This window comes from Miscanthus floridulus, chromosome 14 (assembly GCF_019320115.1).
Source record: "Miscanthus floridulus cultivar M001 chromosome 14, ASM1932011v1, whole genome shotgun sequence".
Classification (NCBI taxonomy): Eukaryota; Viridiplantae; Streptophyta; class Magnoliopsida; order Poales; family Poaceae; genus Miscanthus; species Miscanthus floridulus.
This window is the reverse complement of record NC_089593.1, coordinates 31,732,268-31,745,364: the sequence shown is the minus strand read 5'-3', so window position 1 is coordinate 31,745,364 and position 13,097 is coordinate 31,732,268. Positions and strand designations below refer to the sequence as shown.

At 47.2% G+C, this 13,097-nt stretch overlaps 1 protein-coding gene across 1 annotated transcript; it reads left to right on the top strand.

Annotated features, from left to right (window-relative positions):
• Nucleotides 1–9,007: 9,007 nt before the first annotated feature.
• On the top strand, nt 9,008–10,616 carry LOC136505131 (glucuronoxylan 4-O-methyltransferase 3-like). Its single transcript, XM_066500232.1, has one exon. The coding sequence runs from the start codon at nt 9,336–9,338 to the stop codon at nt 10,278–10,280; it is 945 nt and encodes a 314-aa protein (XP_066356329.1). The 5' UTR covers nt 9,008–9,335; the 3' UTR covers nt 10,281–10,616.
• Nucleotides 10,617–13,097: the final 2,481 nt, after the last annotated feature.

Genomic DNA, 13,097 nt, shown 5'->3' with positions numbered 1-13,097 from the left:
CAGATCCGCATGCAGATGTTTTTTTTTTTTACAACACCGCATGCAGATGGTTGGACGCACTCACAGGGCAGAATAGCATCTGCTCATCCGTGGCAGTTTCGCAATGTGCAGTTGCCGAGAGGACACAACTTTTTGATTTCGCCCCACATCCTGTCCTGATAGTACAAAATTGATCAAATAGTAATTCACTCTTTGGGAGCCCCAACTGATAGTGCAATCATACATTTACAAAGCTGGATGAGGTCGCATGTTCGTCACAGCTTCTTCATAATTACTCTATGGAGAAGACGAAGCAATCCTAAACCGTAAACTCTAAACCCAACTATTGGTCTAAAAACAGCTCCGGCCTATCGACTTGCGTCTTGCATGCATTTGTGGCTCCCTGGCTTGGATTCTTGCGCATTCAAGACAGACTGCGTGCCTTTGATCTGCCTGCCCATGTACTAGGCCATAGGAACACAGATCCAGAGGGAAAACGGGGGTGACTGGAATCTTCACTGCTAGCGGCCGAGGATCAATTTTTGTGTGCCTTGAATCGAGGCCCAATATTGTCTATGGCAGGTGACTGAAGCTACTCAAGTTTCATGGAGACTTGGAGATGATCGGAGTGAGAAAGAAGAAGGCCACTTTGTTTTTATTTATTTATTATTAGGAGTACATTGGTGACGACATTTTAGTCGACACAACAAAAAATCACTAGTCCATTTTTTACTATTAGGCAGGTTGCTGGGTCTCTGTGTGCATTAACTCGATCGGCCGAGAAAATTGAGGTGTCCAGCAGCGCCTGCTGCGTGCGTGCGTGCGTTTTCTAAACACAAGGCTGCATGCGACCGTGTTCTTCGCTGAGCGAGGTGCGTGGCGCGCGGCGGGCGGGGCTCGCGGCGTGCACAAGCCGTAGGCAGCCACCACGCTCGACATTAGTCTTGAATATAGACGTCTAATAGCAAAACTTAACTATATATAGCCTTCTAATGGTTGTACTTATATTTACAGTCCCACCTATCAACTTATCTATGTAGTATTTGGCTCACTTATAACCTATTTTTTTCTTTCTTGATGTTCTTGGTTCTTGTGCATCGATCAGTTGACTGTAAATTCGAAGTGTATTTGGTAGAGATCTGGATTCTCGTAAAAATATTTCAGATCTAGATTCTCTTTAGAACCTTTTCGGATGATGAATTATAATTGCTTTATTACAGTAGATTGTTTGGCTTTTGCTAACGTGAAAACTAACACAGAATGCTCCTTTTTCGGCCTTAGGATGACATAATTAAGGCAGGTTGTTTGATTTTCTTTCCTCCAATACCCAAAAAAAACTTATACTCTCTTCGTTTCTTAATACCTAAAGTTCGACCTTTTGCTCACGCCCATGCACAATTTATACACTCAATTTAATACAATTCAAATTCAACTTTCATGCACTGGTGGAGTAGAGCAAATTTTTTTTTTTTTTTTGGTCTTTGACTCCACAAGCAGCTTCATTATTGATGTGCTGAACCTATTTTGGGGAAAACGTTAATATCTTCTGATAGTAGATAATAGAGAAGGAGTAAGGTAAAGCTAGTATTTTCAGCTGAGAGCGAGTTTTAACAAGCTTCATTTGAGGAGTTATTCCATTTCAACACGTTTGGAGAAAAAATTGCTCCAAAAATCTCCTAAAACTGCCAAAGAAGCTGCGCCAAATAACTCCATGTGTGTATATATACTTGGCACAATGAAGCAGGTGATATATATGTGACGAGTGGACGTTGGTTGCACGAAGAGATCGAGGGTGGGGTGGAACTGATGCTGCCCATAAACTTGCACGGCCGGCGAAAATAACAGATCACTTGGCGGTTTCGTGTTTTAATTCGTTGGTGTGTGCTGAGCAAACTATCGTTTGAGACTAGTATAGTACAATATCCGAGTGGTTAATATATCTCTATTTCATGAAGAGAAAAAAATAATTAATTAATTGCCAGTGTGACATATACTCCGTACTTGGCTCTGTTCGCTTCGCTGAAAAGCCAGACTGAAAAGTACTGTTGAGAGAAAAACATTGTACCATGGCTGATAAGTCATGCTAATAAGTTCAAGCGAACAGGGCTATATAGGGTGTGTTTGGTTTGTTTCCTAGACAAGCCTGGCTAGCAAAACTAAGACACGCTAGCCTTAGACTGCTCCAAGTAAGCCAATTCGTAGTTGTTTGGTTGTCTGCATTGTGTAAGCCTAGCTAGACACAGGTTTGTTTGGTTGGATGGCTTGCTTTGCGTAGAGTCACCTCTTCTTTGAGAAGATGAGTTCACCCCCTTTGAGGCATTTTGTAGAACAGCTGGTGGGCATGCTCGTCTGCACAGCGCAAGGAAGCAGCGCTCGGCCCGCGACCACCACCACCTGCTCCAACACCGGTCACCTCCTCCGGCTTGATGCGGCAGTCGAGCTCCTCCTCACGATCGTGGCCCTCCTCAGTGAAGAAGGGGTACTGGATTCGCTCCTCTTCCTCCTCGCCGGCACGCACGGCCTGGTCGTCCTCCTGCGCGTGGAGGAGACGGTCGACCTGGCCATCGGCGTCGAGCCAGACCATGAGGGCTCGGAGGCGATCGCAGCGCTCCATCTCGCGCTCGACGAAGAGCCCGTTGGTGGGCACGGCCATGGCATAGGCGGAGTCATTGGTGGACACGGCCATAGCGTAGGCGCGGCGCCGCTGGAGGAGCTCCTGCACCGCGCGCTCGTGGCGCTCCCGCGCACCGCGGTGGTCGTCGGAGATCTCGTACTCGGCCTCGTGTCAGCCCCCGGTGAAGGAGGTGGAGGTGGAGGCCATGGAAGCGGCGGTGGGAACGTAGGGCAGAGGGACAGGGATGGGGGCGATTTTCTACTGCTTGCCATGTGACGACATCCTAACATGTGGATATGTTAAGCCTCGGGTTCAATGGTTCCCGAACGAAGAAGACCCCTCGACCGACCCTCCAGGATCGCCCGGGGCTTGGGGGCTATACCCATTGGGTACGCTCGTGTGCACCCTTTGGAGGAGAAACCCTGCCGAGCCTGACAACGCCGCAACCTCCACGTAGGGCTCGGGGGCTTACCCGAGCCCAGAGGCTCCCGATCTATGAGCACTCTGGGCTGGCCCTTGGCTCCTGCCCGGCCAACGATGCCAGCCAAGGCCCAGGCGCAAGAAGACACGCCCTGAGCTACCAAGGCTCGGTGGCTCCCCGGCACTGTCCCTTGGGCATGGCATTGCCGGCTACTTTCCCGACAAGGTCACGCACGGGACGTGACACAAGAAGACAAAGCTTCCCCGCGGCCTCCAGGGGCTCGGAGGCTCTCGGGCCCACGCGTCAGCTCCTGGAGCCGACCTCCTTCACCGCCAAGAAGACTCCGGAAGGTCCACCTAGGGGAGGCCGATCCAAGTCGACATTGCCTGACATGCAGAGTGTCAGAACAGAGCGGCCGGATGACGCCCAAGGCTTCTTTGGCTCCATGACACCGCCACGGTCCACAGCGTGTCGCTGCAAGGACCTTCTGGACTCTGGCGCATGTAGACTATAGACTCGTTCCCCCAAACCGTCATGTACCCGACCTATCTCGTTATATAAGCGATAAGGTCGGACCTAGGGAGGGGGGACGATCATCAGAAGATCATTCCATTCCTTGGCCTTTGCTCAGCATCGAAAGCAATGCAACCTAGAGAGAGGCACCGAGTGCTCCTCCACCTCATCCCGTCGTCTTCCTTCTCTCCGACGAGGGGAAGGCTCCACCGACGGCGAGGCAACCTTAGGATTAGCACTGAGCTAACCCCCTACCAAATCTCTCTACAACCCTATTGTAACCCCCCGATTTTGGATGCTTTTGAGTATAAGGATCATCAGCTGCTGAACATAGGACACCGATTGGCCCGAACCAGGATAAACCGTTGCGTCCTCTCTGTGATTCTTGTGTTCTTGACTCCATCCGAGCCACCGGAGACCCGTATTCTGACACCGACTCGAACAACAATGCTTGCCGCGGTTCCAACCCCGCGACACCATGGCTGCGTGAGATGCTAGCCCCCAAGCGCAACATCGGCGGCGGCGGGGAGCGGCGCGAGCCCGCACCGACAGTGGCAGCCTGGTGGGGAGCTGCGTGAGGGAGAAGATGGCGGTGACTTGATTCAACACGCTGCGTCGCTAAGCCTGGCTAGGATAGAACGACCATCCCGAGCGTTTCCCATAAGCCAGGCTAAAGGGGCCTTCCTGCATTAGCTAAGCCAGGCTACGGGTACCAAACAGGCAACCAAACATGTCCAGGATACATCTAGGAAGCTTGGCTAGGGGCTAAGCCAGGCATACAAACATACCCATAGTATCATGTCTAGCTGTCCAGAAGATAAAGCAGAGGATTTAACTAAAATGATTGTTGAGAAACCTAATCCATATATCCATACGGCCATCGGGTCCGCTGCGGGGGTATCCATCTCCATCCACCTCGGCTTGTTCATGAATGCCGCGCCCGAATCCGAACCCAAAACAACCCCAATCCCGACCCTCGTGTGGCAGGAGAGCATGCAGGCCTCTCTTTGTATAGTACGTACACTACCGGACTCAGTGGCTTTGCCGAGTGTCAGGGGCACTCGGCAAAGCCCAATTTGCACTCGGCAAAGGCTTTGCCGAGTGCTACACTCGGCAAAGACCACTCGACAAAAAATGGGTCAACAAAGGTGTCTTTGCCGAGTGCCCGACACTCGATAAAGTTGGAACCGAAAAAAACCCGAAAAATGGGAATTTTTACCCAAAAAAATGGAAAAAAAATTTAATCGGTGGAGGCCCCCACCGGCCAGCGTCCACCCATCTCCAGCATTTTTCGCGTAAATTTCGCGGATACACGGCCAGCGGGATTCGAACCCGCGACCTCCCCCTACGCGCGAACCTCCTCTACCACTACACCCACGGCCAGCGGGATTCGAACCCGCGACCTCCCCCTACGCGCGAACCTCCTCTACCACTACACCACACTGTCACTTATGTCTAGATTCCGTTTTAGTTCCCAACATATTATACTAAACCGAGTGTAAATTACTTGTTTGAGGCCCTAAATGAATTCAAATAAAAAAATTGTAAACTATAAAGTTTCATAACTTTTTGAGATCTACACTTTTAGTTTAGGAAGTTTTTCCATCCGAGGTCGTTTACAAAATTTGAATTTCAAAATTTTGAAATTCAAACGCAGTTTTGCATGACAAGATGATTTCAAATCAAAAAGTTTCCAACTACAATGTTTCATAACTTTTCGAGATCTACACTTTTAGTTTAGGAAGTTTTTCCATCCGAGGTCGTTTACAAAATTTGAATTTCAAAATTTTGAAATTCAAACGCAGTTTTGCCTGACAAGATGATTTCAAATCAAAAAGTTGTCAACTACAGTATTTCATAACTTTTCGAGATCTACAGAGTTTATTTTGGTTGTTTTTCCGTCCGAGGTCGTTTGAAAAGTTCGAATTTTAAATTTTTGAAATTCAAACACAGTTTTGCATGACAAGATGATTTCAAATCAAAAAGTTGCCAATTACAAAGTTTCATAACTTTTCGAGATCTACAAAGTTTATTTTGGTTGTTTGGTCATCTGTTCATCCGACATGGTCGTTCTAACATTGTTCACAAATCTTATATATCTCTCTTGTAGTTTCATAAACTAAAATAGAGATATGTTAGATTTGTGAACAAATTTACTTTCACTTTGTCATATGAAGAAAAGACCAAAACAAATATTGTACATCTTGATGAGTTATACAACTTTGTAGTTGAAAATTTTTTCATTTGAATTAATTTATTGCTTCAAAATGTGCTTTGAAATTTTATTTGCCGAGTGTAAAAAAAAACACTCGGCAAAGAGCTTCTTTGCCGAGTGTCAAAAAAAAACACTCGACAAAGAGCTTCTTTGCCGAGTGTCAAAAAATACACTCGATAAAGACGTCTTTGTCGAGTGTCCGAAAAACAACATTCGGCAATCCACTTGGCACTCGGCAAAGAGCCGATCTCCGGTAGTGGTAGCAGGTCAGGTCCCTTGTCGTCTTTCTCGTCTCCAGAGTATGCCACTCTGCCAGAAGCCTCAAATCGTTTAGCCTGCCTAATTAGATCGAGTAGCTTGTAACACCTCGCCAACCCCCAACAGTTTATCGAGCTTGCTCAGATCAGATGGCTTTTGTTTGATTCTGAGAACTGATCAACCGAGGAGAGCAGCCCTGAAGCAACAGAAAATACGCTTCCTATGGAGAAGTTTCATACCAGTAATAGCCTAGCGGGCGAGTAATCGCCGTCAGAGTCAGAATCGATCAGAGGGCACCTTGTTGGTTCTCATTTTCATCCGTGGCGATTTTCGGTTTTCCCCCAACAGTTTGGCGGCGACAGAAGAGTTCCCGTCCCATGCATGCCACCACATGCATCCTGCTGCTACTTTCGCTGAACATAGGAGGTGCATCTAATCTAATAATTGATTGGCGCATTGCATTGGGTGCCTGAACTTGAAACTGATGGTGCAATCATCCCTTTTGTGACTGTATTTGTACCCTACCCATGTGTCGATCTCATGCATTCTCATCTGAGCGAGCTTTCATTGCAACCTACTCCTACACAAAGGTTGGTTTGGCTTGATTGTTAGGCAATCACGGCCTAATTAACCTTTGGACAAGGTCCACATGAAATGCAGTAGGAGTACACTACGTACGTGTTTTTTTTACGACTATGATATATTTGATTGATGTAGCGAGTAGCTATTCTCATCCCACAGTTTTTTTTTTTTTGTGTGGCAGGTGACTGATGGTTTGCTTAACCATCAGTTAAGTTTTACGATGTATTTTGTGATGTTCACGGGATACACATGTAATGTTTATATAGTATACATGTGATGTTTTATTATGTGTTTTACGATGTTCAAGTGATACACATGTGGTGTTATGTTATTTCTATGATGTATTTTAATATTCTGTGATGTTCTCAGGTGGCTGCTAAAATACTTGTGATGTTCTGTGATGTATTTTATAATATTTCATGATGCATTTTATAATATTCTAGCAGTATACATATGATGTTACATGGAAATTGACCGAGAGAAAACAAAATATCAGCCGGAGGCCCCTCATTTTGTCCCTTAGCTTAGCTTTGGACTATGGAACGGCCGATCTAGTCTGGTCTTTAAATTCAGTGGACTTGGTGCACATGACACCCAATCCATATTATTCCCTAGCGTGGGTGTCCTGTGGAATCTGAGGATATATCTCGTCTCCAGGTATAGCGTACAGCGAGTGAGCAGGGTTTCAAAAGGAGGTTGTATTGTATTGTAACTCCAACCCTTACGGGCCAAGCTCTACGTTCCTTTCTTTCTTGGTCCCAATCCAAATAGGTGGCACTCATTCATTTCCTCAGCTAGGAGTATACATCTTCCTCAACAGTAGAGCATCAAATCAAATATAAGTACATACCAATATAAAAATACAGTATATGTATATCCATCTCACATGCATATGCATGATGCATCACCACCATTTAGGGGCGAAGCTACGTGAAGGCATCGGGGTCGGCCGACACCGACGACTTTGGCGTAGCCTGTTATAGCCAGCGATTTTTTACCACGTTGGACCTCAGTAGAAAATATGTTGGACCCCAGCGAGTTGGCAGCCCAGCAGTTCGGCCCATCTTCTGCTTCCTAGACCTGGAACGTGATTACATTACGTGAATGTAAATTGCAACACTGTACAGGCAGCAGCCCAGAAGGCCAAACATTTGCCTCCAGCCTCCGCTACAGCCTGGAGCCCTAGACTGAGTAGTCGTCATTTCATCTTCCGATCTCCATTGTTCTAGCATTTGGCAAGCGGCGCCGGTGCCCAGCGCCCAGCGGCCGCTCGTTCGTTCTCTGTCTCGCGTCTCAAAGACGCTTGGCGCAAATCACAGTGACGACTTGCTGGTGGCCGGCGGCGATAAACTCTTTGCCCATCTTCTGTCTGCCTGTCCAGGTACCCTAAATACCCTATTCTGCAATTGCTAATTAAAGCAATCTAGTCCGAAATATGAGGTCTTAAGGCTTTCCACCAAAGAGCGTGCTCTTTCATTCTACCTGTCTACTTGAGTAAAGCTTGCATAGTTGCATTTCAATAATCACTAGTGACTTTTAATAGTAGGCTACTTGCACATTAGTAATTTAGTATCTATCTACTTTAATTTTTATTATGTGACTAATTTCATAGGTAATCAAAGTAGGTTGGAAAGATTCTTTAAAAGAAAATTACCCGCAACAGGTGATAATGAGAATAATGACGAAGACACCTCAATATGAATAGTTCACTAAATATGATTGCCTAGAGTATAGTGAAAACGTGGATAAGTGTTTTTGTTTATATTGTTACTTGTACAGAGATTGCAATAAGGGACAAGGTGGGAATGATGCATTTGTACTATATGGCTGGATTATCTGATAGGCTTAGAGACTATGTAGGCAACAATGATAATAGTTTTCATAACAGCTATGAAAAGATGCTGATAAATTATTGAAGCTTGGACAATCGATCAGTGTATTATATTGTTGCAACATATAAGCTACTTATGCTGTGTTTAGTTCGTGAATTTTGGGAATTTGGCTACTCTAGTATTTTCGTTTTTATTTGGCAATTAGTGTTCAATCATAGACTAATTAGGCTCAAAACGTTCGTCTCGTAATTTCCAACCAAACTGTGCAATTAGTTTTTTTTCGTCTACATTTAATGCTCCATGCACATATCGTAAGATTCGATGTGATGACTACTGTAGCACTTTTTGGAAAAAATTTTGAGAACTAAACATGCTTTTATATGAGTAGTTGAGCACCGACTTGGCCCAGTGATAATTTATTCTGGCTTTGCCCCTGCCACCCTCTCTCCCCAAATGCATCCGCACGGCCGGCGACCATGAATAGCCCCACATCCTCCACTGCGAGCAGCTGAACTGAAAGCAACCACCCCACCCCCGGCGAGCACGTCACGTACAGTCACAGTACAGACGTGGAGGCGCCCGCGCCCCGCGCCACCAAACTTATTAATAATAAGCTTGGAGGTGGAGTCGTCCTCCTCCCCTCCCCATCCAATCCTCTGCTCGCTCATCTATCATCTTTTCTTCGGTTGCCGTTTGCCTCTCCTTCACTTCACTTCACCTCACTCGCGCTCGCGCCATCATTGCCATCGCCCGCGGCGTCACCAAACCACCAAATCTTTCTTCTTTGCATGCAGTTGCAGCAGCGGCGGCGGCAAACTTTATCACCCCGCCGCCATAGTAGATTAGATTGATCTCTCAGTCTCAGAGGACGGACCAAGCCAACAGGGAGGAGGAGGAGGAGGAGCAAGCGCCGCCATCGCCATGTCCAGCACCATGCACGTCCGCAAGGCCATCCACTTCGCCTCCCTGCGCGCCAAGCTCGCGCAGCAGGGCAAGGCCGGCCTGGCGCTGCGCCTGCTCCCCGCCGCCGCGCTCGCGGGCTTCCTCCTCGTCTTCGCCGCGCGCACCCTGCTGGTCTCCTCCCCTGCCGCCCCAACAACCTCTCCCTCTTCCTCCTCCTTCTCCACGTCCCAGCGGCAGCAGGATCATCAGGACACGGCGGAGTGCGCCAAGGCGACGGGCCTGCCGCTGCCGGTGATGGAGGCGCTGGTGCACTACACCACCTCGAACGTGACGCCGCAGCAGACCGCCGACGAGATCGGGGTCTCGCTGCGCGTGCTGCAGCGCCGCGCGCCCTGCAACTTCCTCGTCTTCGGCCTGGGCCACGACAGCCCGATGTGGGCGGCGCTCAACCACGGCGGGCGGACCGTGTTCCTGGAGGAGGACGCGTCGTGGATCGCCGCCGTGCGGTCCACGCACCCGGCGCTCGACTCCTACCACGTCGCCTACGACACCGTGCTCACCGACGCCGACTCCCTCCTGCAGCTCCGCGACCACCCGGCCTGCATCGCGCAGCCGGACCTGACGGCCGCCGCCGAGGCGTCGTGCCGCCTCGCGCTCAGGGGCCTGCCGCCGGTGTTCCGCGAGCTCGAGTGGGACCTCATCATGGTGGACGCGCCCACGGGGTGGACGCCGCAGGCGCCGGGACGGATGGGCGCCATCTACACCGCCGGCATGGCGGCGCGCGCGCGCAGGCCCGGGGATGGACCCACCGATGTCTTCGTGCACGACGTCGACCGGCCCGTCGAGGACGCCTTCTCCAAGGCGTTCCTCTGCGAGGGGTACCTCGCCGAGCAGGTCGGCCGGATCAGGCACTTCGTCATCCCGTCACACCGCGAGAAGGACGGCACGCCATTCTGCCCTTGAGAAAACTTTATTTCAGAGTTGCATTGAGAGCCATCCATCTATCGATCCTCCTTTGCATTGCCTTTACATACATACAAGAGGATAAAATATTACAGCAGCAGCAGCCATCACGAACGGGAGCTCCTGGATTCATCATTCTTTCTGTACTATTACTGTTACTACGACTACTCTAGACCTGTTGCCAAAAATCAAAATGTTTCGTGATAGAATTTTGGTGGGTGACACCACACCATGCTGGAATTCGGAGACGGGTTTGCGCGCCGATCGGGAAATGGACGCGCAAGATTCGGTGTAATTCTTCTTCTTTTCATGGTCGCAATTGCGTTGTTCTTTCTTCTTCTTCTTGCTCTGCTTTGGATTGGATCGAACGGTGCACATTTGCCTGGTGCCTGGTGGCTCATCAAGATCTGGAGCTTGTTATGTGATGTGGGTGTAACCACCATTGCTGTTGCTGGATGTTTATGATAGATGTTGCTTGCAATTTTTTATTCTAGAGTTCGTGCCATTGCTAACAATGCAAGGAGATATCATCATCTACACTGAGTGGCTGAGAGTTGGGCAGGAAGAACAAGACACTCCTGATGGAAGTGTCACACCTTCGATGTTGATTTAAGATTTTTTTTTCTTTTCTGAATGCAACTAACACAAAAGGACGAGAATACAATGTAAAGTTGAGAGCTTGCATTTTTTGTCTGCTACTCGGATGAAAATTCCAGGGTACAAATCTAGGTACAGATTGGAGAGAAACGGATAGCTAGAAGCCATGGCTCTGTCCAGCTGCAGTGCAGTGCAGTGCAATTTAGCCAATTATTACTACTGGTGTCTGGTGACTGGGACCAGTATCGTCTTGGAATGTTCCTTTCAGGCGCATGGCCTTTTGATGAACAACAGAACTACTAGTGCCATGCTTTGTTGGGCGTTTTGTGAGCAGGGGTTTGATTTCCATGGCACTGTGGCCAATGAACAGAGGAAATAGTCGTACCTAGTTCATTCATGGCAGCCATCCTATGTGGTACCACTACAAGTACGAGCGAGTTTCACGGGAGAAGAGAATCATGTTTGGCTACAAGGTAGCTCTGTTCTAAATTATAATTTGTTCGATTTTTTTTACCTCAAATTTGATCGCGCGTCTTATTAAAAAAAATTGTGCAAACATAGTCAAATTTAAGTCATTCTCAAAGAACTTTTGTTAATAAAGCAAGCCACAACAAAAAAAAAAAAGTGATATTTAGCATAAATTTTTTTAACAAGACAAGTGATCGAACTTGAGGTCAAAAAAGTCAAACAAACTATAATTTGGAACGGATTTAGTACTACTCTACACACTAGAGTAACAGTACGATGCAGTTACTCCGTCTGAAAATACTCCTGCCAAACATGACTCAAGAACAGTATTAGAGAGTAAAGTTTTTAGAGGTTGACCGCATGAATCTCTGATGTTTACATCTGGTGACAAAGAGAAGATTTTGCCTAAGAAACATTTCATCAAGAGTCAGCCTGTTCGGTTGGCTGGTTAATATCGTTGCTGGTTCATGAAGAAGTTCTGCTGGCTGGTTTGTGTGAGAGAAAAATATTATTCCAGCTGAAAATTTACGACCGTTTACGACAAGCCACGGCTAAACGAACAAGCTGAGTATGTTTCTGAGATTTTGCAAGTCAGGAGATGTTATCATCTCCAGAGAGTGCTGAGAATTGGGTACAGATCTGACGGTTTTGATGGTAGTCTCACACCTAAGATGCCATTTGAGATAGTACAGTGTTTTCCTCTCACAATAAAATCAACATCAGCCGCCTTATCAGCCACAAAAACCATCAGCCGAACTACTTCAATATTTCTTTTCTGATTGCAACAACCATGCAAAGATGAATTATGTGAACGTGCATATACTGGGATGAAATATTCAGGTTGGAAAGCTGAATATGAGTTGGCGCCCGTGAAGAGGCAGGATTCCAGGTGCTAGCAACTGATGGATGAAAGTTCAATTACTGCTGGTATCCTAGGAGTACTTGTATGTGTTGTCTTTGCCTCATTGGCCAACTGGTGAGTGTGACTTGGATTTGATGTCTTTGGAATGTTGCTGCAGTGCATCCATCACCTGTTGGCTGTTGCTGAAAAAGTGACAAGCTCGGTTGGGCAAGAGCACGGCAGGGACTTGATTTCCATGGCACGATGGCCAGGCAGAGAGGAAGAAATCACATGGGAAGTTCTACCTACTAGTTCATTGATGAAATAATCCTTATGTGGTAGTACCGAGTGTCAGTGGATTATTAGCCCTTTTGCAGAGGCAGGTAGCAAGTGATTTACAACAACACCTACCACTAACCACTCCGATAGCAAATTCTAGCATTTCCTTTTATATATAAAAAAATAAAGGTTTTATGAAATACTAGTAAAAGTAACAAATATTCTACGAGACATGGCCCAAGGTAAATGCAAATGCAAATTTTAAAAGCTTCACCGTACGGATCTCTCTGCAGTTTATGTTTAGAGAGTAAGAAAGTGCAGGTTTCACCTAAGATACACTTAGGGCTCGTTAAGTTCCCTGGGATTCATTCTCTGGAACGATTCCTAGCCGAAATAATTGGCTAATTTATATAACAATTGATCAGCTGGAATGTTTCCTAACCTCATTTCAGGATAACCGAACGAGCCCTTAAAGCCTGCATTATATTTTATTCCAGAATCTGTGTGATTGCTGTGGATATGTTACCATCTGAAGTGAGTGGCTGCAAGTTGTGTTGGATTGGGACATTATCCAAGTGCCATGTTTAAGATGTCAATTCAGAGACAAACACTTTATTGGAGATCATGGCTGA